This window comes from Ciconia boyciana, chromosome 3 (genome assembly GCF_034638445.1).
Source record: "Ciconia boyciana chromosome 3, ASM3463844v1, whole genome shotgun sequence".
Taxonomy (NCBI): domain Eukaryota; kingdom Metazoa; phylum Chordata; class Aves; order Ciconiiformes; family Ciconiidae; genus Ciconia; species Ciconia boyciana.
The window spans coordinates 26,610,464-26,638,316 of record NC_132936.1 but is presented as its reverse complement, the minus strand read 5'-3'; the positions used below and the strand labels follow the sequence as shown (position 1 = coordinate 26,638,316).

Sequence of the window (27,853 nt, the reverse complement as noted above, 5' to 3'; positions counted from 1 at the left end):
TTCTGATCACCTAGCAAAACATACCAATACTTCCAAAAACATCCCCCTCTACATTTTATTTCATTTGTATATAGAAACAGTCCTGCTTTCAAAAAAAGCAAAGAACAGACATGACAAATTCAGAGAGGATTTTAGGGAGGTAAAGCCATCTACACTGTTCTCGGCCATTTTAGATTAAAGATCACATCCACTCAGTATGTTGGCTGTACAGTGACCATGGTCTACTGTTTCTTCAGTAATTGTATAATTTTGAGTCACATCAGGTTGAGCCCTCAAACTAAAAGGAACAAAAGGAGCATTATGCAGGAAGAGGAGAAAGTAAAAGGTAGTAATAGGAGTACTGCAAGACTCAGATTTTTGCTTAACTGAAGTCCAAAGCAAAACTATCAACACTTTCACAGAAGCTGGGATCTGCTTTTCCTCCACACTATGCTAAGGTCCAATTTTCCTCTTTTATATTGCGCTAAAACCAAACAACTGAAAAATAAGTAAGTACACCACAGCAATGCCAATTTACTCCCAATTTGTAGGATGATAAAAAAACCCCATACATAGAAAAAAAGAGTCTGTTTACACCTACTGCTAAGTGGGTTTTTGGATTGTAAAAAGAACAAAATACTAGAATATTATGAAATGCTTCTAAAAGACTCTACAGTTTTCATTCTAGTAACAAACACCATCCATAAGAAGTATTCATTTAGAAAAGTAAACTGATTCTTTAATAACTGTCTCTTAACTAAGATACACAGCTAACTACACCAAGTAAAACCAGCTATTTTCATGTTCAAATACACAAGTGTCAGCTCAGAACTACACCGTCCCCGCACGTATGATAAATGGAAGGAAAGTACATCTTACATATTTGACCCACAAACAGCAAGGAAAAAGGGAATGGGCTTACCTGTGAAAAATACCACCCGTACAGCGGAAGCCATTTTAACCCATCTTTCAAGACATACCGGACATGCCCGAGAGCATTCTGCCTAATTGCCAGCATGTCTGCAATAATCCAATCAACTGCAAAGACAAAAGCCAAAAATGTTTAGTTAAATTAGTTTTTAATTGCCTTTGATGGAACAAAAAGTGCATGTTGTACATACAAATATCATTAAAGGTTTCTGAACTAGAAGTTCTTGCTCATTAGGGCAAGGCTGGAAAGAGACACAGTAAACAGACAAGCAGTTTTTAAAAATCTATAAAAATGCTAAGGCAAACAAAATAATACAAACCTGTACACTGATGATTTGATAAATATATTACATTTTCTTTATTTTTTGGCAAATCCCCATAGATTATTACCTAAAAAAAAAAAAAAAAAGAAATGTACTATTACTTTATGATTTGTTTTCATTGCATTAGGCAATGATGAGATCCAATGCAGTAATTACCTATTTACTAGGAAAACTGCCAGCAAGTTAGCACCATTAACAGAAAAAAACCCCATCACTGCATCAGTACCCATCATGCATACAACTGACTTATCAACAAAGCAGTGAGTATTAATTAATGAGGGCTTAAGAAAGCTATTCTGTTCTGGTGCTTCAGCTCTAGAACTGGATCCATGGAAGCTGACCTACATCCACAAGATCCCTACATTAATATAATTAAAGGTAAAGAGGAATCACAGACATGTACAAAACCACCATTGAACTTTACACATCTAATGAATAAGACATGCTTCAGCCAGACACTCATTATAATTCAATCTAAAATGGTAAATTTTCCTGGATTAGATCAAGAACAAAATCTCAACCCTTTGCCAGGATATTAACCATCAAGAACGAACAAAAAAAGCATGAAGTTGAGGGGCGTCTTTAAATTGGTCTTCAGCTTCCAGCCAGCAGGTTTTGTTATGTTTTTTTCTCCGTTAAAGACACCCTTTAATCTTGTGGTTTCCCCGGCTCTGAAAGGTAATTGCCTACTAGTGAAATAACTTTCTGAGAGCATGACTACAAAGCAAGATGCTGAAGCAGTAATCCAAGTCACCTTTTAAAATGGATTAATTCAATTACTTTTATTTCAAATATAAATGAGAAATTAATTAAACCATTTCAATTCTGAATTGAAGAATCCATGCAGCCGTTTAATTATCTTTAATAAATATTTTCATTATCTAACAAAGCTTAGTTTTTCCAACCAGTACATTCTAGGTAGCATTCTGCCCTTGCTCTGCCGATACCAATGGCTGTACTCCTTGTTTCTAGAAGTTAGCTGTATTAAACATCCACTCTTCTTCAAAGTGACTCCATTCACCAAAAACCAAAGTGCTATTTGGAAGGTTTACCCACTTATTGTCACCACTTCCCTAGTCTGGACCATCTGGGAATTTTATCAGGAAGATCTAACATTCGGATCTTGATTAATATAATTTAGTATGCCAAGCCTCATATTGATCCTTACAGAAGGTCTCTGGTCTCTATGAGTATCTCTGGAAAATCTGCCCACCTCTCAGTTAACCCATGATACCAGATGGGTAATGCCTTGTATCGTAATGCTAGGCAAAAATCCCACAAAGACGTATGTTTTACATTCATGTTGTTCCTTCTTCTTTGAAGATGCAACTGCACTGTTGATCAAATTTTGTTTTCAAGGTAAGAAACCAGATATTGGCAAACTGAGATTTTCAAGTAAATATGTGAACAAGAGATCATCCAGCATACAGTAAAGACAAGATTACTTATTTGAATTAACTTTTTTCCAAAAAAAAAAAAATAAATTTGCACAATAAATTTTAACTGAACATATTTGTAACAAGTCAGTTGACAAGTCTATTCTGAACAGTATCCAAGATATTAAAACAAGATTTTGCTGTAGGTATAATTTTCTCCTTAAAGTTCCAGCAGAATTTATAACCTTACTGCTGACACTCTAGGTACCACACACTATTTAGTGCAAGGTAGCAGTCAGAGGGTCTAATCTTACAGTTCAGGTGCAAAAATTCCACTGAAATAAAAAATTATCTTCCTACTCTCACTTATGGAGTTAAAGCTTCATTTTTCAAGTGTACACTTTTCCAGCAGTTACGCACTAGGTCCATAAATACTAATTTCTGTTTTCTCTAATTTCAAGTTAAGACTCCACTACGCAGTTTCTGGAAAAGACTGTTGTAGAGGAAGGGAAAAGGCCCAGTACAACAAATCACTAAACCAGAAGGTCCTGAATGCTATCTGTGCTTTTTTAAAATGTAAGAAAATAAGAACAAGAGGAAAACAAAATCTGCCCTTGACACTGTAAGAGCTGCCCCACTCAAGAAACAGGGATTGAAATATACAATTTATTACTTTAACTTGTAAAAATTTCCACTTTAATGTACAAAGTCAAAATCTCAGTGTAATCAGACCCACAATTCAAAGCATTCACTTGTGACTATTTCATGAGTAAAAACAAATATAAAAGATCATTCCCTTAAAAAAACATGTATGATTGTGTCTGCCAAATATAACAGCTAATCTGTATTTTTTTTTATTTCACTAAGATTGGATCACAGTTCACTTTTTAATCCCAGAGGAACACCTGCTCATTATGACTGTAAGCAATTTCTATGTACAACATTATGTCTTACCGTAACAGTTACATGTGTTTACATGTAATGGACCAAAATTTTTTACTCATGATAAAACACATAGCCATACTGTTGTACAGAACTAAAGAAAAAAAAAAATCTGTCTTTTCCTATTTATAATTAGTTCTCATTAAACACAAAAACCTGAATATTTTATTTCAAAGCAAAGGAAGGAGTGAGAAAAATCTGGAGACTCTGTTTTGTTTGCTCAGTTGGCTCAGCCTAAGAGGATGCAACAGATTTAACTGCAGCATCATTCACTTCAGCACTGTCCATTTCAGTAATCTCGATAAAAAGTTTATACAGTTCATGAAAGGACAGCAAACAGCTATTCAAGTATTAGATGTTCACGGCTAGGAACTGAGAGCTACAAACTTACGATACAACTGTTACTACAACCAGGTAAGAATGGGAACTTCCAACCTGCATTCTCTAGAGCTTTCTTCAGATTTCATAGGAGACACCTACTCTGTGGGCAGCCACACAGCTCTCCCTCTGAGAACGAAGCATTTTTGTTTTATTGTTGTGTGTCTGGAAATTTTCACAGACCTTACGCAACAGAGGGCTAACAGTTAAGAGCTTTGAATCCTGCAGAAACATTGCCCTTTTCCCTTTGAGATGATGTTTGAAGAACTCACCTGCTTGTGGATAAGCAGGGGAAGACTCCCCTCAGGGCAAGCCTTCGATTTCTGGCAATCTGATGCTTTGAGGTGAACCAGAGCACCTAATGTATATTATAGCTGCAGAGGGAAATGATACAGTACTCTTCCTTCTTCATGGTCTCCAGAAAACCTCTGACTCCTTGCTGTGTTTTGTAGCTAACTTTGCAGAATTCCCTGCTGCAGAGACTGTGCAGTCTCTAGTTACTTCTCAGTCTGCTGGTGCAGAAGAGATCTGGGGACCACAGGGAAGGCAAGCACTTGAGTGATTTACCAGGGACAGCAATGCAGAAACAAGTGTCCACAGTGCCAGGCTGTGTGCATGCCCCCTTTGAAGCAACCTGAAGAGATCAGAGTAGCTAAGAGACTCCTAGTCCTCCTCAAAAGAACAGTGCGGTTCCCAGGGTCTGCGGAGCACCAGAGGGAGTGGTCTTCCCCTCTGCAGGGCACTCACTAGCCAGCACCAGGGAAGTGGTGCAGGACATACTTCAGAGGCAATTTTCAGTTTCAGAAGCTAAAGGACCTGGTGTTTCAGATACTTTACGCGCAGTTCTCCAAATGCCACAGTATACATACATTCTACCTATGTATCAGCTTGAAAGACTGAGAAGATAAATGTCCTGTCTGCCACAATGAAGCAAGTGAGGAACCTATTCATTTGAATAGGTGCTGCTTTGTTAAAAAAAAAACAAGGCACAATGAAGTCAAGCAAAGAAAACAAGTTAAAAGGAAGAGCAACACAGCAAGCCAAAGTAAGCAGAGATTTGAGGGAAAATATTTAAAATGCAGATTTACAGTCTAACATTGCAAATGTTACTTGGGTACAGAACACTAAAATGCGTGTTTTTAGCCATGTTTTGGTTGTTTCACAGCCCAGTTCACAACAGCGGGTAATATGGTTACTGTTAATGTGGGTCTTTTACATCTGTTTACATAGCAGTGCTGTCAAACTCAATTCAGTGAGGTCTCAAATAAAGGAAACTGAACACTAACAGATTCCCTTCTGTGGGAAGGCTGGTACCCAGCTTCCCTGGATGCCATACACCAAGCTGTTCACACGCTCAGGGGGCACAAGACACACCTCAGAGTGTCGTGGCCAGAGGAAGCTCTGATTCATTGGCAGGAGGTTACAACAAGTTGTCCTGATGGAAGAATTTACTAATTCAGTGATAGGCTGATCTAGGCGTGCAAATGGGAGCTCCTGGGTCATCTGGTGACACCAGTTTCAGCTTCCCTAGCAGCCTCTGCTTCTTCCAGTGCAACATACTCAACTATGGCTATGTTAACGTGGTAGGTCACGTAGCTATGTAAAACAGCACCACAGCCAGACCTGAATAACTCGTAATTTGCATAGGGTTTCACTGCAACAAGGTGAACACTCCCAATTTAGAGTTAGTTTTATTTCTTGCTTATGAAATCTGCACATACCGAAGAAAACTAAATAGATCATTTAATAACATACTAGCTACATCAGCTAAGTAAACAGGGCCATGACAAAAATAACTCAAGAGGTAAAAGTAATCACACTATCAGAAGACCTGCTTGCAGGTCAACTGGTGACCACATCAAACTCCTAGCAAAGAGATTACCTTAATATGATAATTGGATGTGGCTGATAATGGGAGCAGTTCAGGAGCTGACCTGCAAGCAGATCTGGTACTTCTGCTTCAGTGGCAGTAAGACAACACAGCTGGTTATTGGTGGCAAAAACTCAGTAGATCTCATCTGATGTCCTATCACATGTCTACCAGCACACTGGTTCCTCAGACTTCTTAAACCTCCTCCTTTCTCTATTCAAAGAAACCAGGTGTGAATTGGAAAATGATGCTCCCTTCTTTGCTGTTACTTCAACAAAACTGATGTGCACCGGGGCACTTTGCAGAAAAGGTGGAGTATTCTGATCAGTAAAAATGTAGCTTCAAGCACAGGCAATAGTAACTGCAAAGATGGATAAAAACAGTAGGATAATAGCAGGAGAACATTCCTTCCCTCACCTGGAGGAAGAGAGGAGAAACAGAACATCCAAGACATCAACACTTCACTCAAAACCAGCCATACAAACTTCATATACTCAGCTGTGCTATCCTCACAACATGCACTTCTCTCCATTTCACTATTTCTTTCTGACTACTTTTATAATGGGGATTGCATGCTCTTTGGGACAAGAGCATCTTTGTTAGCTGGGCGCTACTACAACGTAAGTGCTTATTAAAATAAACAGTATGCTAGGATGTATTTCTCATCTGTTTGTTAAAAAGCCTGGATATAATTTTGTGGTGAAAGGGTGGGGCTTGCATTAACAAACCACTAAAAGCAACTACCAGATACGGCTTCTGAAGTCAACCTGTAACCCTGTGCAAGCTGACTTCTGCAGCACTGCCGCAAGCATCTTATGGAAAGTTGTTTAAATTCTTAGTCTAAAAACCTGCCTGATGACACAACCACTCCTTTGAGCTTCTAGAGAAAGTACCTCAGACCACAGAATCTATTTACCCTGTTTGACAAGAAGCAGGCTCAAAACAGGATACAAATGAGGAACTCGTATTTGGTGCTAACAAATTTCTCAGGTTTTCAGATGTCCTACTATAAGAATTTCAAATGTTTATTTTTCTTCACAGAAGATAGAGAAGCACTTTTATTCACATTTAACAGATATGGGTTTCACTTGCCTACAGCGTAAGGAATATGAATAGGACAGAAGGAGAAAGCACTTTCATGTTTTAGTTTATAGTTGCTTTTTCTCTAGCTCTGGAAAAAAAAAAACAACAAACCAAAAAGGAGTTTACCTTTAAGTACAATTTTTCTAAAAATACCTTTAGGTCACATATAGTTTTTAGGCAATGGTCATATTATTGCTACACCTCATAACCGCTTTAATTAAAGAGACTATCTGCTCAATACATAATTGCACAAGTCTGAAGTCTGCTGCTCAGGCTCAGCATCAAACCATAAAATCACAATGCAATCCATTTTATTGAAGCAGAGAGTTCACTCAAATATTCTGCAGCTATGTATTTTACTGGGGTTCAGTGAAGAAAACCATTGCCAAGAGACTGAGCTCTGGGGAATATTGAGAAGATTCCTATACATAATTTTTTTTTTTTTAATCTTTCATTTGATTGAACCAGAAAGGAGAGAACTTCAAAAAATACAGTTACTGCCATTTTATTTCCTTTTTGTAAGAAGACTATATTAGCAACATATATATACAGGACTGAATCATACCATCTGATGTTAAGTATGAAATCTGTACATTTTTGCTTTCATACTAGCTTTTAGTCTTATGGTCTAAATTGACAAACTATTATAAACATGAGTGGTTATGCTTCATTCAATGGCACTAGCTACATGTATAGAAGTCTAGTTCTGATGCTGAATGTAAAGGCTTTACAGTTTCTCAGCTGGATTGAAGATAATTGACCCCTGAATTAAGGGAAAGCTCCTTCTGGAAGAATCAGAATCAATAAAACCTTAAAGGAAATGCAGTTACTTTGTGAGCTAATGAAAACATATTTATAATAAAATTTCTAATATCTGTATCAGTAAAAATACAGCTTTAGAGTCTTATTCTGTGCATATTTGACTACTTTTTGTATTTGGGCATAAAAGACTTGCAAATATTTAGGCTATAAGAAATTAGTTGCCTAATTTTCTAGAGTTTTATAACGAATTAAATAATTTTCACTGTAGGCAGACAGTCTGAAGAGAAATCTTGATAGTTTCACTGCCATCAGCTTACTGAAGGAAATCAAATAAACCACAATAATAACTAGCACACATATTAGAGCATAAGCTGAAACAGTTTCATACAGAGAAAAGTTAACTAAAAAGTATATACTCAGAACATCTAGCTACAGCAGCAGGCTAAATGATGCCAACATTCCCTGTTATTCTGAATACTCTCAACAGGGTAACTGTAATTCTAAAAAAACCCTGCAAAACCCCCACAATCCTGTAAAAGGAATGAGACACTGATCAACAGATAAGCAGTATCATGTGTTTAACCAGACTAGTTTTGTTTTCAATGCCCACCTGCCTGCAACTTTCACAGATGCTGCAGAGAGGGCTGAGATGCAAGTCCTCCCCAAAGCCTCAGATGGTGATTTAGAGGAGAACATTACTAACCACTTTATTTACACCAGTCCAACATCGCCTACATAGTGATGCGTATAGTTTCACAGCTTCTCATTCAGAGGGTGATTCAGGTGGTGATTATTGTTTAAAGAACGGGCACGTGGTAGAGCAAAGAAGTTCTGGGAAACATCCATAATAACTGGAATATCCAATCTGAGCAAAAGGCTAATTTCAGAGAAAATAAGTTGCCACAATACCAAGTACGTTGGGGCAATTTCAGGTAGTTTACGCTTATTTAAACAATAGTCCCAGACTAGATTCAACAAAACCACTCCAGTAGTTACCCATGGCACATCAAACAGAAGCAGGAGCTCTTGGCTTCTGGGGGAGCTCGGTAATGCAGAAGGGGAGTCACAAAATCTGTGATACTGAGCCTACCAGCTTTGAATTGCCAGAATCTAGCCCACTGAAAGCAGATGCAGATCCTAAATCCTATCCCGCCCTAACATGCTGCTCACTGCTGTTAGAAGGTACATCTATGGAGTAGGGATTCTCTTATCTGAAAACAAACTGCTAAATCATCTTTTTCATCTGAAAACAAACTGCTAAATCATCTTTTTCAAAGAAGTGGTGGGGATATGTGTACATAGAGATAACTGAACTGATGTATCCTGTAAGTTGAGTTTCTGCTCTAACTCATTAAGTTAGAGAAGTAGCATAATTTATTCCCTTTTGTTTTTTGTTTGTTTAAATAGAAAAAAAAAAGCTAAAACTTTTTTTGAGGTTCCCAGTCCTGCCAGCAAATGTTAAATATCACTTAACAGTACTCTAGATTCAGGAGCTTTGCTTCTGGATTCTGATCAGGGCTATACATGGGTTGGGAACTTTGCTTTAAGCACACACAATTACTTCATTCCTGCCTGGACTCCTTAGCTATCTGAGGAACCTTAAAAAAAAGGCATCTGTATAACTTAACTGCTTCAGTCTTGGTGACAGAAAAGAGAAGGACTTATGAACATAATTTTAAGATTTTGGCATCTAAATTCTGAAAAAAAATCATATTTTCAGTGCCTAAATAATTTACTGGATCTTTCTGCAAATGACTTGCTTTTGATTACAGTGCAGTTCTATGGCATGGACCATGGAGCAGCCCACAATTACAATCAGTGACCATTTGGGAAAGTCAAAGTTAGAGCATCTAAATAACTTTTATCATAAATCATCAGCAATTACTTTTTTTTTTAAGAAGTAATGCACATATTTCAAATATATATAGCACATGTGAAAGGAGATTATTTATAAACTGAGATTTCAATAGGAGGGGTTTTCTGAATATCTGGCATCTTAGTATTACAGAAAACCTGAACATGCCTTCCAGCACAAGACTGGAAGGAAGTATTCCACCTGTTTCATTAGGAGAGAAATAAGTCTCTCTTATAAGCCTTTGGTACCTCTGAAGATTTCTTCCCACAGATTTTTGTAATTTCCTTAAAACAAAGGAAAAAGTGACCCACATTTAATGTAGCTATTGTTTACTTTATTACTCTATTGTAATGGAAAATACATAATGTCTGTGTCCCATCCATCCCCCCAAAATAGCAGCTACGGTGCCTTGGTACATTAAGCACATTCTGGAAATATTATCCTCTGTGCACCCCACACCAGCCAGAAGCAGGAAACCTTGTGGCAGTTTGCAGTGTTCCTCTAGCTACAGCTCTTTATAATAGGAACTTTGCTTCTAAATGCCAAGGACTCCAAGGAGGAGTTGATGTATCTTTATTTGTAATACTTGTACAAGCATTTTTATCAAGTACAGACAGAACTGGTGTGAAGTTATCAATGAGTCGACACACATGGGAAAGTCGATGATTAAGAAACCTCTACGTCCTTGTCATGGCTTAACCCCAGCCAGCAACTAAGCACCAAACAGCCACTTGCTCACTCCCCCCTGCTGGGATGGGGGAGAGAATCAGAAGAGTAAAAGTGAGAAAACTCATGAGTTGAGATAAGGACAGTTTAATAATTGAAAAATATAATAATAATAATAATACTATGTAATGAAAAGGAAAATAACAAAAAGAGAGAGAAATAAAACCCAAGAAAGACAAGTGATGCAAATGAAAAACAATTGCTCACCACCAACCGACCGATGCCCAGCCTGTCCCTGAGCAGTGGCATCCCGTCCAGCTTTCCCCTAGTTTATATACTGAGCATGACATCATATGGTATGGAATATCCTTTTGGTCAGTTGGGGTCAGCTGTCCCAGCTGTGTCCCCTCCCAGCTTCTTGTGTAACTCCAGCCTTCTCAGTCGGTAGAGCATGAGAAGCTGAAAAGGCCTTGACTTAGTATGAGCACAACTTAGCAACAACTAAAACATCAGTGCGTTATCAAAATTATTCTTATACTAAATCCAAAACACAGCACTATACCAGCTACTAGGAAGAAAATTAACTCTATCCAACTGAAACCAGGACGGTCCTCTGCTTGTGACTGTGGAATAAAATTTTTTGAAAGCTCCTCCACACATCATTTTCAGTACGTATTTAGAATTTAAGCACTATGGACTTTAAAGGTGAGGCAAAGAATCATTACACATCAAAAGAGAACATGCAGGGAGGTATCTGAGCTAGCTGCAACTAATCTGGCTGCAAAGCTGAACACAGTAAACTTGAATCAGCCTCAAAAAATAGCCACTGTTAATACCACTCTAATATCTGCACACCACCGCCAGTTCACCCGCCAGTTCACCTGCAGCTTGCTTGGGACTGTGCACTATGTTTGCTTACGTAAAAAGAAACATGCATGCCCTCAGATTCCCAAGTAGTGTTAGAAAATGGGACGGGATAACTCTTCAAGTCAATCCATAAGTTCCAGAGGAAAAATTATTGCAACTACCACAATGCAGTTCAAAGTCATCCAAAATAATTATATTTTTTCACATATAGTTATGTGCTCAAATACAGATTCGACCAAATCATGGGTAGCTAATTTTACATTTAAAAATCAAACTAGCATAAACTGTATGATTTCCTAGTTCCACACTGAGGAGCTAGTTATAACAGGGAAGATGACAAGTAATATGTGACAGAAATGAAATGAACAAAAGAAAATAATTTCCCTGTTTTTTTTATCCCAAATCTCTTCATAGCATAAATTCAAACTGACAGAACAAAGATTAAAGAATATTTTTCCCCTGAGAAGATACGCTTCCTCATAATCGTAATGTCAAAATCCCTGACATCTGAGCCTACATTATCTAACACAACTAAAACGGAGAAAAAAGTATACCCTGTGAGCCTGAGGTAAATAGTTTGAAATAACTGGAGTCAAATGTTTCACTACGAATAGAATCTTCTCTTAGCAAGAACAGTGTCTGATGGGAGAGTACCAGAAGAAAAAACTTCTCAATTAACAATCATCCTTACATAAAGTATCTGGACATATTATGTAAGCAGAAGGAAAGGGCATGGAAGAGCACTGTAAGACTCCATGGCCCAGTATCTACCAAAACACAGTTAAATAAATGCAAAAAGAGGAAAGTGTATAAAACTCATGCAGGTTTAAAAAAAAAAGTGGAATTTTTAAAAGTGTGATAAATACCATTTGTATTTTCAAATGTAACAAATTATACAAAATCAGGACAACATATTAAGAACTGAATATACTAAAAATCTTAAGATACTCAAATTAAAATATATTTCAACAAAAAATTTTAAAATCAAACCATGAGATTGTAAAACTTGCTGGCCAGATACTTGGAATCAGAATTTATAAGTGCATTCAAACCTGCTCTTTGACTCCTTAGCTTTTCCTACCTGACAAATAGTTGACTTTTTAGGATTTTCATAAATATATGTAGCTAACTTTAAAATGTAAACACACGTAATAGTTTTAAATTGCAGACTGTATTAGATAAGGGTGATATAAAATTAAGATTCAGTTGTTACTTGCCAATTAGAAAACATATGCTAGGCAAATCTTCACACAAAGCTTCTAGTTTATGAACCCAAACAGCAGTTTTGGTTCAGGTAGCTGATACTCAATTTCTAAAAATGTTAACAGACCTCAGTTTTTATTTATTTTATTTTTCACATATCAGGCAGGAGGTGCGGGATGATCAGGACCAGCACTGAATGTGGAATCTCCCCATACTAAATTCTGTCCAGATTGCCCCAGAGCCAAAACTGCAGCACACCAGAACTCTAGCTGATATCCTGACAAACCGGAGTCATGAAGAACTTCATTTTCACCTTCAGAAAAATGGCCAAAGGTAGACAGAACAAAAATTAAGATACATGCAAATATATCTTTTGCAATATCTAAAAAAGAAAGAGCACAAAGTTTACATACCTAATGTATCTATTTTTGCTGCCTCACACCACAGTTGAATGTAAGAGTCTAAAATTAGACATCCATCTCCATTTGAAAGCCGCATCCCTCAGACTTAGCAGGTATCACTTAACTTCTGCTACAATAACACACAGGACTTTGTTGTATACTATAAAAGACATATATGCCTGGAGACAGCTGCACCCTGAAATCTCTAATGAGATGAGCCAGGATAAACCATCTTCATGGAACTAGTATCACAGCAGGAAAGTTTCACTGGGCGTCTTTCAAAAGTTTACCACACAAAACTGATTCACTTCACTACGTTCACCAGGTTCTTTTCAATCTTTGCAGTGCACCAATCCTCAAATTTCTATCACTCCCCCAAGACCTTTATTTCATTGTTTCTACCATCGCAAATAAATGACACGTCATGACTATCTTAACCTTTCAACATGCCTCGCAACAGCTAACAGTTTTGTAAAGCAGCAACATGAGCAGGTGCTAACAAGAGTTGCTGCTGCAAGCTACATGGAATGGGCTAGGAAAGTGCAAGCCCTCGGACGCTGCTCAGCTACCACCTAAGCTTGGAGGTTTGCCTTGCCTGCAGCTCTGCGCCTTCCCACTCAGCTCCCATACCATCCCAGTACTCTCCCACTCCTGAACTGCCAGACTGGGAGGAGAGCTCAGGGAACTCAAGCAGGTTCATAAAACCAGGCTCATGCCGAAATGCAATTGCCAGCACTTCCTTTCCAAACACAACTGGAGAAGGGTGAAAAGTGACGTCTCCTTTTGACCTTCTGGTTACGGCATTTGCCCAGGAAAGGGGTCCTCATCTTTAGGGGAGTCAGACCCTGTCACTCACTTCTACTGACAGAAAGCAGTTAGAAGACAAACCTTCACCCTGCCTTGATAAAGCCTGATTACAATGCCTCCCCCACTGTGGAGAGGGAAGAACCAGGTTCCTAAGAGATGACAACACACCTCGCCAACAGCAACCAGAAGCATCTCCCTGACGCAAGTACTCTGCAACCTGGCCATTAGACTTGCTCTGCCTCTTTTGCTTCCCACCTCCACCTTGGGCCCTCCCAAATTACCTGCTGGACAGCTGAACAACTTCAAAAGGGAAAGCAGGGAGTAAGGAAAGATAACCTCGTCTGGGAAGGCTGCTGTCCTGCGAATAAAGATGGGCACAGATCTCGTAACCCTCACTTCCAATGCAAATTGGCCAATAGTGAGAAGACTAAGCATCCATCCCAAGCTCAGACACTGAGCTCTCCTCACAGATTTCCTAGGAAGCCAAGACATGAAACAAAGCCCAGACTCTACTCGACTGGAAAGCATCATCAAGAGTCCAGCAGCACAGCATCTCTGCAAAATTTTAATTTGCTCTACTCCTAAGTAGTTTTCAACCTTGTTGAGACACAGCAAGTCCAAGTTTCAATACCAACCCAGAAAGCACATTGCATTAACAGAGATCTCCCACATTTTCTAAAGTAATTGTTAGAAATACTACAGCTCTGCTAAACAACACTGAGGTAGCATCTGATTCTCACAGCCCTTCCAGAGTCCTGTAATGACAATGAGAACCAGAATTTCAAAATGCCTTTAACGAAAGCATCACTTCCAAAAACGCCTATTCAGCAGGAAGTGGGGGTAGGGAAGAGAGCTGACACAAGCACTAAACAAAATCCATGCACATGAATTCAGTCACAGATTTTATTCAATTGTCAAAACCTTTCAGATGGAAAATGATCCTTTAGGAAGCAGTCCGAGTGATGATTTCTTTATTATCTCTTCACCACTACTCAATACAAAATATCAAACACAATTACAACAAAAAAAAAATTGGAGAACATTTAGTCCTCACCTGATCTGAAACATGTGCACAAACACAACAGGCATTAACTTCATCACCCTGACAGCAACTGGGATAAGATGGTAAGGGTCACAGAGAGATGACAGCATTCATCATATTGAATTACCAGTCCTTCCAGCCCTCCAAACGTCCTAATCACAGGTATATTTGCAGTCATTGTGGTTTTCACATTCTATGGTAAGATGCAACTGTTTATTGTCTGTATGAAATGTAAGAGACCAGACTTTCCTAACAGAGTAAAGACAAAAGCAGTAACACAACCACAGTTCACAGACTCCTTGATGATTTAGAAACTTGGGGCCAAATCTACTATTAGCACAAGCAAATGCAAGTCCTCCAAAGCACTTGAATTGCACCTGTTTGTGTCAGTGACTGCTTTGGCTCGTTGCTGATAAAATTAACATCCTTTGCTCTCTAAGACTTACTACTCACTTTACATAGAGTTCAAGCATCTCGTATATATTCTTGCTAGAAAAGAGTACTGTAGCACTTGTGCAGCTTACAGCAGGACAGGTGGGAACCAAGACAACTGCATTTGCATCTAAAGCAACACAGGGACAAAGCAGGGCCATTGTCTCTGCCACTTTCCAACAGACCGCATTTACCGATTTTCATTACTATGAGTTTATAATCCTGGAGATTGTTGAAGAGCTCTGTCATAATGCCATGTATAGATTAATTTTATATATTTATAGCTCCTTAATAAAATTCATGGATATCTGCTAAGCTACAATTACACTGACAAACTTACACAGCATTATGGTATTTCACTTTATAGTCATACTGGTTTTGTCCAGTTTACCTCATTTACAGGATTGGTATGTTCTGGGTTGCTTTTTGTACTCTAAATACTGTTCTTCAATTTTGTACAGCCAATTCTTGCATGATAGTCAGCAAAATGGCTATTTTTGGCAATTCATTAACAGCATTCTAATATTATTGGAAAGTCTAAACTGATTCCATCTTAGCTCAAGTTCTCTTAGGCTTTGTAAAACAAATCATTTTGGTGGAAAAAAACAGGTCTGACCCAAAATTTAAAAAGGGAAAGTATTTACAGTATGAGAAAGTAAGAAACTTTTACAGTTACTTCATGAGACTCTCTCTAGAACATAAATACTTGGTAAGGGTTCACAGCAATTATAGCTCTGTAATTATTTTAGATCTCAAGTCAAATACTTAAGAGAAAGGGAATTATTAGCCTTTCAAGATTTTCTGTCATGCAGTTCAGGTTATCACCTTATTTAGTTACATTTCACAACTGAAAAGCATTTACTACAAAGATAAAATGCCTTCCTAGCATGAACTAGTTTTTGTTTTAATAAACTTGGCTAAAAACTTCCAAGTCAAGGAGAATTAAAAAAAAGAAGAAAAATACGTTTGTGCATATGGTCGTGAAGGGGAGACTGATTTAGATACTTGATGGACTAATAGCAGATGATACATAGAAACATCACTTCCTGACAGATAAATAAATAAAAAATAAACATCAAGATACACTAGTATTTCATTCAGTCAAAAAATAATCTACTTTTATGATCCAAACCAACTTTATTCTATTAAGGCCCCACTCACATTACTGGGAATTTCAGCAAAATTATTATTTTAAGATTGGACATCTCAAATATTCACAACTGCCTTGGAGTGTTATCATATTGAAAACCCACAAATACTCTAAGCATAATAAACCAAATAATGCTAAACAGTACATAATGTTAAAGACTTTTTCTATAGGGTAAGACGGCAGCAGTACTAAGAAAAAGTCACTTAAGGCTTTGATTCAGTAAGTCACTTAAGCACCCATATAATCCTAATGACTTCAGTGAGACTACGCAACAAGTTCCAGTATTCTGATGGATGATGTTGTTGGCATCCGCATTTATCTAGTTACAAAAAATATCCCAACATACTTCAACTGATTGAATAAATTAATAGACCTGAAAAAGATGCTGAATTCCTCCTTCCCATGGCTATTACAATGCCTTAATGCTGGTAAAGCCCTACAGCTGCCTTTATGAAGCCACACAAGTTACTATTCTTGCATTGTTTTTCAGGATTAAGTTTAATGATGCTACACTTCTGCGTCTCATTACATGCCTTAAAACAGCCAATTCACAGTAGCTCTCAGGTTACCATCCCAATCTCAAACATTCAGCCACACGCTTAACTTTCCACTGTGAGTTTCAAGTTAAACACGTTCAGTGTTTGCAAGAGTAAGTCTGAAAGGACACCCTGTTTCTCCTCCTTAAAGAAATGGAGGATATCTTCCAGTTCCCACCATTTTTTTTTGGTGTGGATGAAGTTTTATCGGTGCAATAAAAGAAAAAAGGTCAACAGACAATGGCTGCCTTTTTGTTTCTTTTGGTTAGTATTTTCCTTTCTGTACCTCTATGTCACAGGCATTTTTTTGATAAAAGTTCTTATCAAAAGCTCAAAGTGGTTGCTACTCTGTGCACACTATTTTTAGGAAATTCGAGTAATTTTTCTGATACAATTTATATCTTGATTTTTGTCTCTCATTCTTAGAATGGGTTGAATCAAACTACTATACTGCTACTTTCAGCAGCTAATGACCAAGGTGTTACTACACATCAAGATACCTGCATTAAAGATGCTACATAAAAAGGAAGACAGATATAACAGTAAGTACTTAATCTGTGAACTACTGCTCCCTCTTCCCTTTTTTCTTCCTTTTTTTTTTTAAACAGATATGTAAATCACAATGCAAGTTAACTAATTTGGACAAGACGCAAGGGTGAAACTACATGAGTTACAAGGTGAATCAAAAACTAATTACCACTAAAAGAAGATCTCACTTCCATTTTGTATCTGTTCTATTCACGCTGATGTAAAACTGTGCAATTCTTCTATCTTTAGCTGGCTTTGGGGGTTTCCACGAGAGTTGGTATGAAGCAAGGCCTACAACTGCAGCTCAGGAGTGGAAATTAGGGGAGACAGCCTGATTTTGAAATAAGTGCTTTGTAAGAGAGTGGACAAATGCTTTAGCTGTAAATATGAAGAAGGGCCTACTTGTACCAGCTCTGTCACCTGCCAATCAACATGTAAGCACTTGTTATTCTTTACTCTCAAGCACCCACAGCTTACACGAACTTCAAATACACTTTTGTATATTCAGACAACTTTGAAAGTCAGGTTTAGGCACCTGTCATTTACGTAATTATTTTTTTTATGTAGAATTAAAAGTCTCCTTATTTACTTTTCAAATTGCAGACAAATATGTAACCTTTCAAACAGTTAATGCTTCGTGAGATAAGTGAAGTAGTATTATTTGAACGCAAATACCCCTCTGGTCACACAAGAGAGGCCTCCAACTCCGACTTATTAACCTGAAACCCTGGACTTCAGTTTCTGATATACTGAATAATCACATGGCTGATCCAAAATTTAAGGGCCCGAGACTGACAGTGGGCAGACTGCATGAGAACTGAGATGCTGCAATAATTTAAAGGTTAAGTAATCTATTTATTAAAAACTCATAGGTGTATTAAATACAGTAATAGTCGATTATAGTTTTCTTATCTACTACCAATTTAATACTACAGATGTGCAACACAGGCCACAGGGTTCAAGTGTGCAAAGGAGGCTGCCATTCGAGTTCTGACAGAGCACGACCGGTGTCGCATCCCTTCCGTTTTCCCAACCTGCAAAACGAACACAACACCAATATTCCGTGAAAAGCATCACCAGAGGAGCAAGAACGGCTGCGAAACAAGGCTCTCCTCTGCGGATCCGGAGCCCCGCCGGTGAGGGCAAAGGCCACAGCCGGCACCTGCGGGCAGCGGCGGCCGCTTCCTCCCCGCGGACGGGCCCTGCGAGGCGAGCTGCGTCCCGCCTGCCGGAGCGGCCTGAGGGGGAGCGGCAAAGGGGGGCAGGCGCCGGCCGGGAGGCGAGCCGAGAGCCGCGGCCGACACCACCGCCGGCCGCTCCCCAACGGCTGCCGGCTCCCGGGGGGCCGCCAGGCCGAAGCCCCCCTCCCCGCCCGGCTCACCTGCACGCCCGTGTAGTTCTCGAAGAAGAAGAGCACCATGCTCTGGTAGATGGTGTAGAGGCGGTCGTCCACCTCGCGGTAGAAGCGGGCGGGCAGCACGGCGGAGAGCAGGCGCCAGGCGCCCCAGGCCAGCACGTAGGTGGGCGCCGTGCCCATCATGACGGCGGCAGGCAGGACGTAGCGCATGGAGTAGGTGTGCAGCACCAGCGACAGCAGCATCTTCCCGCTGCCCCCCCGGCCTCACCGGGACACCCACATGGGCAGGGCGCTCACACACAGCCCGGCAGCCCCGCCGACCACATCGCCCGCCGCGCCGAGCAGACCCGCCAGGCGGGCGGGGAAGCAGCAGCGGCGGCCGCCGGGAGGGAGGGAGGGGAGGGAGGCGCGGGAGCAGGCACCGGCACCGGCTCCGGCTCACGGCTCTCCCCGCGCCGCCTCCGCCACCATATTGCCCGGCCGGAGGAGGAGCGGCGCCGGCAGGAAGGTGGCCCCTCGGCGGCTGCGGGGGGACTTCCGGCATGGGCGGGCGGTGCCGTGGCTCCGCCTCGGCCGCGACCTGGGGGGACGTGCCCCGCAGCCGCTGCCGACCCGGCAGTGCTGGCTTTCCGTGGGGGGTGCCCAGGGGCCGGCCCAGGGCTGCGTCCCCGTCCCTCCTCACTCGGGCCCCGGCGCGCAGTGAATGGCTACAGCAGCCCTGCGGGGCGGGGGGTGCCGGGCTGCTCCCTCATGGTGTGGTGGAGGGCTACTTGGTACCATGTGAAGTGAGGCTTATAATTGATTAGCTGTAATTAGCATTAATTTTAACCTAGCATAGTGCAAGTTAGAAGAAAATGTATTTCCCGCACACACACTTTCCGCCGTGAGTAGAGCACCGAGTGGAGCACTGCCGTGAGCGGAGCACTAAGAAAACCGTGCTTATTACTGTTGCCAGCTACCACCACGGTGATGGTCAGGGCTTTGTACGCATTTCGTGCCTACCAGTTTGCATTTTGACTCCCCCGGGTTCCCACAGAAGCAGGCAGCTGCCCGCCCCGCGTCCTCTCCCCTCTGGCCCCCAATAACCTGCTGACAGCAGCAGCCAGATGCACCAGCTGCCTTTGAAGAAAATGCAGTAAGTCTTGTAGAAAGCAATGGTGTAATAACCCTCCCAGAGAAGGAGTTTCTTAATAAGCCGTAGCACGTAGTGAAATATTTATTCCTTGTTTTTAAAGAAGTGCATTCTATCCTGAAGCTTGTGAAGATCTCATTGTTTCAAAAGAAGTGGATGCTCAATACCTTCTGCTAAGATTCTGCTTCCTTTGCCAGGCTTTAACTGGGACAAGCTTTGTCCTTTGCTGTTTACCTCATGCTAGCTGTTTTTTAATGTGTGTTGAAAATTGTGTCCTGAATAGTTCCGTAAAATAAGACTGGGGGAACGATACTAGGTTGAAGTACTGTGGCAATGTTCTCTTCGAACTGCCTCAGGGGTCCTGAGCTCCGCAGTGAGAACTCGTATTTGACATGCATAATAGCTTCTGTGTCCCTAATGAGACTACACGGTCTTTATTTCCTTCCCCCCTCCAGAAAGGGGGGGCTGGAGGGGTCATGGCAGCTTCTCTGTCAGGGCCCCCCATCCTGATCAGTGTGTACGTTTTCTGTCCTCACTGAGTAACCGCATATGCTACCCTCGGCTCAGGACTACCAGAACGGAGGCACTTTCCCCATCATAGCCTCTTTTGGCAGGGAATTTTTCTGCTCTAAACCAAGCAAACCTAGATAGGACAGAAAATTGAGGAGGAAGCTTCTGTTTTGTGATGCCTATGACATGACCACGTGGAAGAGAAAGTAATTCACCACGATACAGGGAGGAGAAAGTAATCCAGCACAACACAGAGAAGGTAAAGCTGATGCCAGCAGAGCAGAGCTAGGTATGCAGGAATGAGTGGTCTGGTGTGGCTGGACCGGCAGGATGCGTTGGAGAGTGGATCCAGACCTGCTGCTTCACAAAGGCCACTGCAGAGAGAGACTAGGGTTCCGAGCAGGTAGGGGTGTTTGGCTAATGAGACTGCAATCAGGAGTGGAAAATTTAGATTAGCAGTCTGTAAAATAAACAGTGAACTGGGACTGGGAAATGGTGGAGTATTGGGAAAATACAGGGAAATTCAGCTGGCTGGGCTTAAGGCAGAGTGTGAGCTTGTGAGATGGGGTTAAAGACTCAGTGAACAGCCTGAAGAGATGAGTTGCAGTGAAAATGTGAAAGGAATAAAAATAATCTTCCTATTAAGGAATTAATCTGGGGCCTCTGATTCCATATATGTAAAATCATATCTTTCCTTACAGGACTATAAGTTCATTCATACTTTTGAAGAACTTGGATATTATAATGATTACAAAATCTGGAGAAATGAACAATTCTGCTTCTGGAGGATGGTTTGGCTATTGTGATAAATAAGAACTGAAGACACACCTTGAATGACAAGGAAAATACAATATCAAGCTCATCAAGAAATAATGCACATTCTATGCACCAAATGCAATAGAAGTCTAGTGGAAAAGTAGTATCTAATCTCATAGTTTGACAACTCAGACAAGCAGTCTTAATCTGGCATTTCTTGATATGTTTAAGTGGTTGACTTTGCAACCTTAATAATATTCTTTCAGTTTAGGATTTGTGGGGCCCTTTGGTATATGTGTTTATATACATAGCTATTCTACATAGATGGCTATTTCTATCTTGAATCTGACTCAGTCCTTTGCCCCAGTGATAAAAATGAGCACTGAGATCCTTTAATTCATTAGGCTTATATATAAAAAGGTAGTCTTTACCAGTTTTAGAATGGTTGCCCTCAATTCCTTTGAATGTTTTTTCCCCCTATAGTACCAATAAGTAAATAAGACTACCTGTCTTTTCTTTGCGACATTTTGTATTTCGCATGTTTTTAACATGCCCCTTCTTTTTCCTTTTTTGTTACACTAATATTTGATTTTTTTCTTCCATTTGATGCTGTTTCACATTCTTAATCTATCACCATCCCACACCCCCCCACACATGTTGACACACTTCGTTTCTGCTTTTGATCATTTGATATTTTCAACAGACTCTTTTAGTACAGTTTCCTCTGTTTATCAAGTATATGTTATCAAATGTATAGATACTGTTTTAGTTTTTAGTCACACAAAAAGTATAGTCTCTTGTACTAAGGCTTAGGGCTTGTTTAATTTCCTAGTATAATTATATCAGTATGATATGGTAATATGGTGTTGAAATGTCTGCAACTGAATGAAACGCAAACTTTTCAATTCAAGAAATGAGTATGCCACAATGATTAGATATGGGACACTGCCACCAAGTCCTCGCTTCACTTGATTCATAGGCGCTTTTTATCCTAGATCATTCTGAATTGTGCCGCAGGAATTTGAATAGTGTTCTTTCACATTCTAGACTACAGAGGCAAAATAAGAAAAATGTTCTGATCCTTGCTACAATTTGTAATTTCTAGTCCTATGAAAGCATAGGCCCTAATTACACCTCCTTTAACCAAAATGCCAGTCTATCAGCAGAATTAATTCCTAGTGATTTTACTTTCACCTGGAAGAAACAAAATCACCCCTTTTAGGGTGATTAGGAGTCCATTTAGGAAAGTAAGACTTCAAACCTGTTAAGGTATTATTTTCTTCTGTAGAACAACCAAAAGACTAAAAAAGCCTGCAATTTTGGAAAAAAACATCAGTCTGCTATTCCTAAGGAGCTCAGTCTGTTTGGTGTGAGCATAATTATTTGAACCTGATTATTTTAGTGTTACGTTCTTCTGCCAGTGGTTGTCACCTCTAAAGTGGCCAAACTCACCAAATTGTGGAAAAATACCAGACTTTCATCTTATAGTGAAAAATACCAGTGACTATACCTCTAGAAGGAACCATAAACTGTGTCGCTAAGCTCCAACTCTGAACGTTAACAGATTTTCTCATAGTGCCAGTCACACAACAGTGTTTCACAATTCTGTCACCCACTCACTGCAATTATCAATTAGACTAAGCAAAGCCAGATAACATTAGATACAAATCAAACTGCCTCGAGGTTTAGAATTTAAACCTTCACAGATGATCTTCAACAATATCCTGGGAGATGATTTATTGGTATTACCTCTCTTTATATGTATTGAGAAATGAGGCACAGATATTAAGGCCAAAGGACTAGATCCAAATAAGGATTTAAGCACCTGAATTCCTGGAGTCCAGGACTCTGAGTGGGCACCTAGCCTTTCTATGCAGTACATGTCACGCAGAGAGCTAAGCAGTGCAGAACAGGATCCACAGCAATCATCAGGCTGAGCAGGAAGTTGATTAAAATTAGCAGGTTTGGTGTGTATTTGTGTAAAGTCAAGTAAAAGGACATGCTGAAGACGGCGTTGTGGCCTAAGTATGGCCTCACAGGACCTCATTCTGGATTTCAGAAACACCTCTGTCAACTTGAGATCCACAACCCACAGAATTCTCTCAAAGAGTTTGGTAACACACTTTTTAAAGTGTGGCCAGAGGAGATGCCAACATCACCTCCTTTTTCCACCCGCATGGATAGAGAACTGGATTAGACATGGATTCAGTTTGTTGAGGGTATCAAACTCATACCTCCCATCACCAAGGAGGGTGACCTGCAGGGTAAGAATAATGAGCATCTCTCATGTTGAAGATGCATTTACTTAGCAATTGTTTAATGTAACACATAAAAATAATTGGATTAGATTACTGGTAGACTAGTTTAGATTACAGTTAGACTAGTTTAGACAAGTAGACTAGTTTAGATTACAGGTCCTCTAGATGTGTGCCTTTTCTCTAAGAGTGGCCATAACCTTCTGCATCTCTCCATGTTTGCTCTAGGAGATGAAGGCTTCCTTGAATCCTGCAATACTCTCCAGTCTCAGGTGAGACTTGTAGTAGTTCCTGTCCCTCCATGACTCTGGCCTTGCACGGCTCCTTCTTGTGCCTCTGTCCCAGGGGACTCCTTGGCTCCCCCTCACACAGAACGTGATAAGGCTGTACAACATCTAGCTGGTCCACCTCAGAAAAACCTCTACATGCCTGTGCTCTACTCATTCCATTCCTCACCCTCATGTCCTACGCAGAGACTATGTCTTTTACCACCAGAAAATGGTGAGGAAGCCCAGTGGGCCAGCTTGTGTTCTGAGAGAATTCCACGGCCCACAAGAGGATTTTCCACCTTATGTCCCTGGGTGGCAGCGGGCATGGTTGTGTTCACGGTGTGATTTACACAGTCTTTTGCATCATGCCCTTGCAGTGAAAGGGAAACTCAAGTTCAGCTCTACATTAAGTGAGGCAGGTTTCTGTCCTTCTCTGCCTCCTATGAAATCTCTTCTTGAGGATCTGGTTATACTTTTCCCCTCTACAAGTCAATAAGAATGGCAGATACAGAAGAAGTAAGGATGGGGCAAATATCTCCCATGCTCTCCCAGCCTTCTCTGAGCCTCCCATTTGTGGTTCAAGGTGTAGAGACAGATACAACTTCTATATATACAGCAGTAATCACCAACAGATTTGTATCCTACATGTACCTATCCATTCTTCCCTTTACCTGTATTGGCCTTTAGCCTCCACAACAACCTTTGGCAAGCAGTAGAATCATCTCCTTTTTTTTCGAACCTGCCTCATTGTAGTTTCATTTTATATACCTTGGAGCTTGCATTGAAGGAGACACAAAATCCCTTTCCACTCTCTTATTTGTGCCACTCATGATTTTTACAGATCTCTATAATATCCCCTCTAGGCTGTCTGTTTTTCAGACTGACTTTTACTCAGTTGTGCCCCATATGAAAGTTGTTCTATAACTTCTATCTTGCAAGCATAGCCAGCATTATCTATGGCATTTGCTAACTTTTAAGGTTTCACTTTGCAAGTGATTCTTCTTTTCCCAAAAATAAATCCTGAAATTCCATGTGAGACATTATGTTCAGTCTCATAGGATTTATCCATAAAAATAACTTTCAGATTCTCTGCTACAGGTCTAGTATAATATGTCACCATTTAATAAACCAAACTAGTAAAGGAGGAGAAACATACTTTGCCAATGGTTCTAAAACATATTTGATGACCCTAGAGAAATGGTGATTCTCAAGACTCTTTACAGATCATGGAGGAAAGAATGTTTTAATGAACAGACTCTTTTGCATCAAGCTGGATCCCTATCACCGTTCATCTGCCTCCAAGTTTTCTCCTTCCTCTTGTTAGAGTCTTTACCCTGTTTCCAGCCTTCACCCATCAAACCCTCAGTCTCTCTTCCAAAATGCATCTTTTGTTCTCAGCTCTGCTCTGTCTCTACATGTTTTTTTCCAATCTCCTTCCCAGGAAAACCTAGCTAATTCTACTCCCATGACTCCTGTGCATCCCATTCAGATTTCTCACATAATGTCAGTCTCTTTTTCCTAGTGAATCCTAGTTTGCTCTTAATTTCCCTTGAGAGCTCCTAATCCTGTTATCCTCTCTTCTGTATGTAAAAGTCTCCTTGCTTGAGCAATTCTAATTTTTACTTCCTGCCTACTTGGTCACAGTCCAGTCTTTCCTCAACAATTCTCAGCCACAGCTTCACCCTCGACCAGCAGTTTTTGTTTTGCCTTTTTCCCCTCCTTTGGTCAAGCTCTCATTCCCTTTGTATGTAACTCGGGTGGCCTCTTCTGTGGCACTCGAGTGCCAGCAGAGAGAGCACTGAGAGAAAGGCAGAAATAAGGTACCATGGCCCTCCAGCTGGTCCTTGGACAGCCCAAAGGAGACAGAGCATGCCATCTCTCAGAAAGGACAGCATCTATACAGCCTGTTCAGTGAGAACAGGATTTGTGCATTTTAGTTGGTAAACTCTGAGGGCTCTATTATGTACTTGCAAACAGATTTATCAAAGGTCTGGTCTGTGACTTTGCCAAATTTGTGCAGATTTTCACAGTAGCAGCAGAAGACATGTCCATAGCTTAAATGCTACTCACTACCTTACCAAATTTCAAATTCCTCTTCAAAAGCCAAAAGTAGTGGAAAAGAAAAAGGTTACAAGGATGCTAACACCAGCAAAATAGCGTATTTTCTATAGCTATGTTCCCTAAAAGAAGACAGTTTAGGAAATTTCAATCCCAAATTTTAAAACAGGCAAAGATAAGACAACAAAGAAAAGCCCTGACATTTGAAATCAAAGCCTATTGATAAAAACTGAACTGACTTTAATATCAGGTGATGCTACAGTTCTTGCCTACAATTAGGGCTCTGTTCAAAGTGGAAATCCAGCTGAAGCACAACTTAATATTTACATACAGAAACCTAAGAAACCTGGGATCATAAAAGGCATGGGAAAAGAGCTTATGTGGTGTGCTAGGTATAGATATAGCTGCTCACATTTAGCAGAACCAGGAAAGCCAGCTGAACTGTATATATGAGTGTTTAGGGAAGCATTAGTTACCTCCTTCTATCTAAAGTTTTAGTTCTGTACTGCCCACAACCACATACAAGGCCTTTATTGATAGTAAAACAGCTTTTTTGTATGGACAGTATGGCTTCAGTATAACAAGACAGTAGCACGGAAGTATTTTGCTGTAGGAATCTACACCATCGCTGCAATTAGCATGGTTAGGTAAGTAAGGTCATCCAAGATTGACTGTATGTTGTCTGTGTACCTTGTCCATGAAAGAAACAGGTAGGCTTGCTCCTCGAGCTTAGCAGCTTTAGGAACATTGGGTTCAAGTCCTGGCTCAGATACAGGCTTCCTATCTGCTGTTGTACAAGTTATTTTGGTTTCTTACTTTATAAAATGAAAGTAATACTTATCTCATTGTAATGGCAAATTAATTAAGCTTAGAGGAAGGATACTCTTGTGATTAAGGGACAGCATGGAATCTAAGTTTGCCTCCTGTCTGCAGACTTTCTATAGCACCTGGCATAAATTACTTCATATCTCTGTGCCTCAGTCCCTCTGGTGTAAAATAAGGACAGTATTTCCTCCCCACACCCTTTATTTGTTTAGGTTCTGAGTAGAGCTGGTTGGAAAAATTCAGACATGTTTTTAATTGAGCATTTGCTGACTCATCAAAATCTAGTGTTTCAATGAGAACCCTACCCAGCTTCCTGACAGCTTGCTGACCTGGTTCCTTGGCAGAGATCTGGGAAGTGCCGGGAGCCGTGGCTCTCAGGGCTTCCAGGCTCGTTCTTCCTTGATAGCTGGAGCTCTCAGTGTCCACAGCTGTGGGGCAGCCTGCTGCGTGGGGACTCCCATTGCTCATGGCTCTGGGGCAGTCCACCTCCAGTTCCCTGGAGCCGCAGTTTCACGCCTTTTTTTCTAAATAGGGGATTGTTCCCAACAGAAAGAAACATATTCTGAAATAACACAGTCTTCCGCAAAACAAAGTTACCCTTCTCTATTCAGCTTTTCAGAGCAGGACTGTCTTTTGCTTTAATGCTGGTACATTGCATAAGACAAGAAGTATAGCCCTCTGTTTAAGAAGCAATAAACCATGCAGAAAGAAGACTGACACGGCAGTTACCGTTAGTCCTTTCACTGCCTCCCACAATCCTTTCATCACAGTTTCCAGTCTCAGAACACTAGACACATTGCTCAAGCCATTTGCCTACGGTTGTGACCCTGGTGTAAGAACAGAGCTGGAAGTAGTTGGCTGATCTTCACTCTACCTACTCCCTCTTCCTGTGAAGGGCAGGTGATACCCTTACCCTGTAAAGGGAAGGTAATGCCCTTACCTGACATTGTAACACCAAAGAAAAAGGGTAATATACATAATGTTTTAATAATATGTCCAGTGTCAGCAAAACTGATTTCTGTTCATCTCCAAAGGAATAATAAGGACATACAGCAGTCAAAGACTTCATAAAAGATGCACACACGCAAAGTCACAATTCTATGTATGTTCACCTGTAATTTGTGAATGAATAGATGTAACAGGGTAGACAGTTGCCCCCTCTTTGGCTATAGGCCATCTTTATCTCTGTATCCTGCAAAGAACTACTCAAGAAAAGCAAAATAAAATGGTTTATATAGAGATATATGCATGAAAACAACCATCTTAATGTTCAATGGCACTGATCCTAAAATCGCCAGGCCCAAAATGTCTGTTGGTGACGTTGGTAATGACTTTCTGCCTTGAGACAAAAGCATAGAAATGCAAAACTGACACATCTCAAGGGATTATCAACTTCAGGCCCCTTGCATTAAGAAAAGCTCAAACATACCGCGTTAGTCTTTTACATCTTTTATGAAGGTTATTACCAGACTTCTTTCCTGAAGTCTCTTCAGTCTTCTTTATCCTGGAGCAAACAAATCTAATTTCTTCCATCTTTTATTTCTATGCCACAATTTCTAAA

The 27,853-nt window shown here is 40.4% G+C and overlaps 1 protein-coding gene across 2 annotated transcripts in view; it reads right to left on the bottom strand.

The window, feature by feature from the left end:
• AGPAT5 (1-acylglycerol-3-phosphate O-acyltransferase 5) overlaps positions 1–19,029 on the bottom strand; it is a 59,941-nt gene extending 40,912 nt beyond the window's left edge. Inside the window, exons 1-3 of one of the 2 annotated variants that reach the window (XM_072855151.1) lie at positions 18,512–19,029; positions 1,230–1,299; positions 902–1,017 (exon numbers count right to left, since the gene is read on the bottom strand). In XM_072855151.1, coding sequence (XP_072711252.1) covers positions 902–1,017; positions 1,230–1,299; positions 18,512–18,730 — 405 coding nt within the window. In that variant the 5' untranslated portion in view covers positions 18,731–19,029. The remainder of the gene's footprint in view (positions 1–901; positions 1,018–1,229; positions 1,300–18,511) is intronic. The other variant, XM_072855152.1, reaches the window with a different exon arrangement.
• Between the last annotated feature and the right edge of the window lie 8,824 nt (positions 19,030–27,853).